At 58.6% G+C, this 1,299-nt stretch overlaps 1 protein-coding gene across 1 annotated transcript; it reads right to left on the bottom strand.

Moving 5' to 3' along the window:
* Positions 1–40: 40 nt before the first annotated feature.
* SDRG_17436 (hypothetical protein) lies at positions 41–1,278 on the bottom strand (the record flags this gene model as incomplete). The annotated part of the gene is made up of 2 exons (XM_008623678.1): positions 714–1,278; positions 41–668 (listed from the first exon to the last, which is right to left on the bottom strand). Coding segments are annotated over exons 1-2 (1,155 nt in total), but the record flags the coding sequence as incomplete, so codon positions are not given.
* Between the last annotated feature and the right edge of the window lie 21 nt (positions 1,279–1,299).

Consider the following 1,299-nt stretch of genomic DNA (forward strand, 5'->3'; position numbering starts at 1 on the left):
CAAGCTGGCCGCGATGGTTGACGGCAGCTGCAAGGCGAACGAGTGCGCATCGTGGAGAGCCGAGACGCAGAGCTGCGTTGTCGATTCGCAGACTTCGCAAATCGGGTGTGTATTGGGAGATCGCTGCAAAGTGTTGATTGCTGTCGCCCCAAAGATTCGAGGCATTGGCTGCAGTGTGATCAAGGCTGGCTTTTGGCTGGAACACGTGTCTTGAAAGAGGAAGGACGGCTGCACAAACGTAGACCCGGCACCGAAGACACACATGGGGCTGCCGCCAAAGTACGTTCGGCTTCCTCCGCGCCAAGATATCGGAGTTGCGTCCAATTGCACCGACGGCCATTGCGTGAGCGCAGCCAAGAGACGGGGATCAGCAGCTAATGCAGCGATTAACGAGGCTTGAAACGTGGCAACGAGCGTGCGCACGGACGCTGGCGGCGCAACGAGAAAGATATCGACCGATTCAAACGGGCCAAGCGCGTCATGCACGATAACGCTCGCGGCCGTGAACGGGTAGACGCCCGTGATGAACTCGACCGTCATGGAGGGCCCGAGCGTATTGTTGGCCATAAAATTCGGCGCACTGCGCACGAGGCTGCCGTTGGCGACCGACGACGCCCAGAGGTCGTTGAAGAAGTACCAGTTTTGAATTACGGTCGTCCAGAGCGCCCCTAGATTGTGTGAGACTAGCATAGCCAGCGTTTTGGCGAGCGTACCTCGACTGGCATACGCAATGTTGGTGGTTGAGAGCGTCTGTGGCCACCCAAATGCATTGGTGATTGCGATTGTTTCGTGCATGCCGATGGAGAGCATGTTGCCCCACTGCATTGTGAAATGCGTGAGCCCATGCGAGTCCCAGAATGCGACTTCATCGTCGGCCGAGACGCGCGCGTTCTGAACACTTACAAGCCATTGCGCGCCCCCACGTGAGGCGACGACGGCGTCTCCGACGGAAAACATAAACGACGACTCGAACCGGCCGAGAAAAGCCGACCAATTGACGTTGCGAAGCAGTAGCTCGAGGTACACCGCAGCGTTCGTGTCGTACTGGGCGGTGCAGCGCTCTTGACGGACGCGGGTGTGCGCGAGCTCCCAGCGCTTCTCGACGTCGACCCAGCAGTACTGCGTGTAGATTTGAAACGTGAGACGCGTCAAGAGAGACGGAAGGGCCTCGACCGCAGTTCGCACCGACGTTTGCTCGCTCAAGAGAATCGCCCGTGGGTACGACGGCTGAACTTCGAGCATCGTCGATGGTTCGTCGTAGTCCTTGAGCAGCGCGTTGGACGCATCAAACGCGTCGAT

The sequence above is a fragment of the Saprolegnia diclina genome (assembly GCF_000281045.1).
Source record: "Saprolegnia diclina VS20 unplaced genomic scaffold supercont1.373, whole genome shotgun sequence".
In the NCBI taxonomy this organism is placed as follows: domain Eukaryota; phylum Oomycota; class Saprolegniomycetes; order Saprolegniales; family Saprolegniaceae; genus Saprolegnia; species Saprolegnia diclina.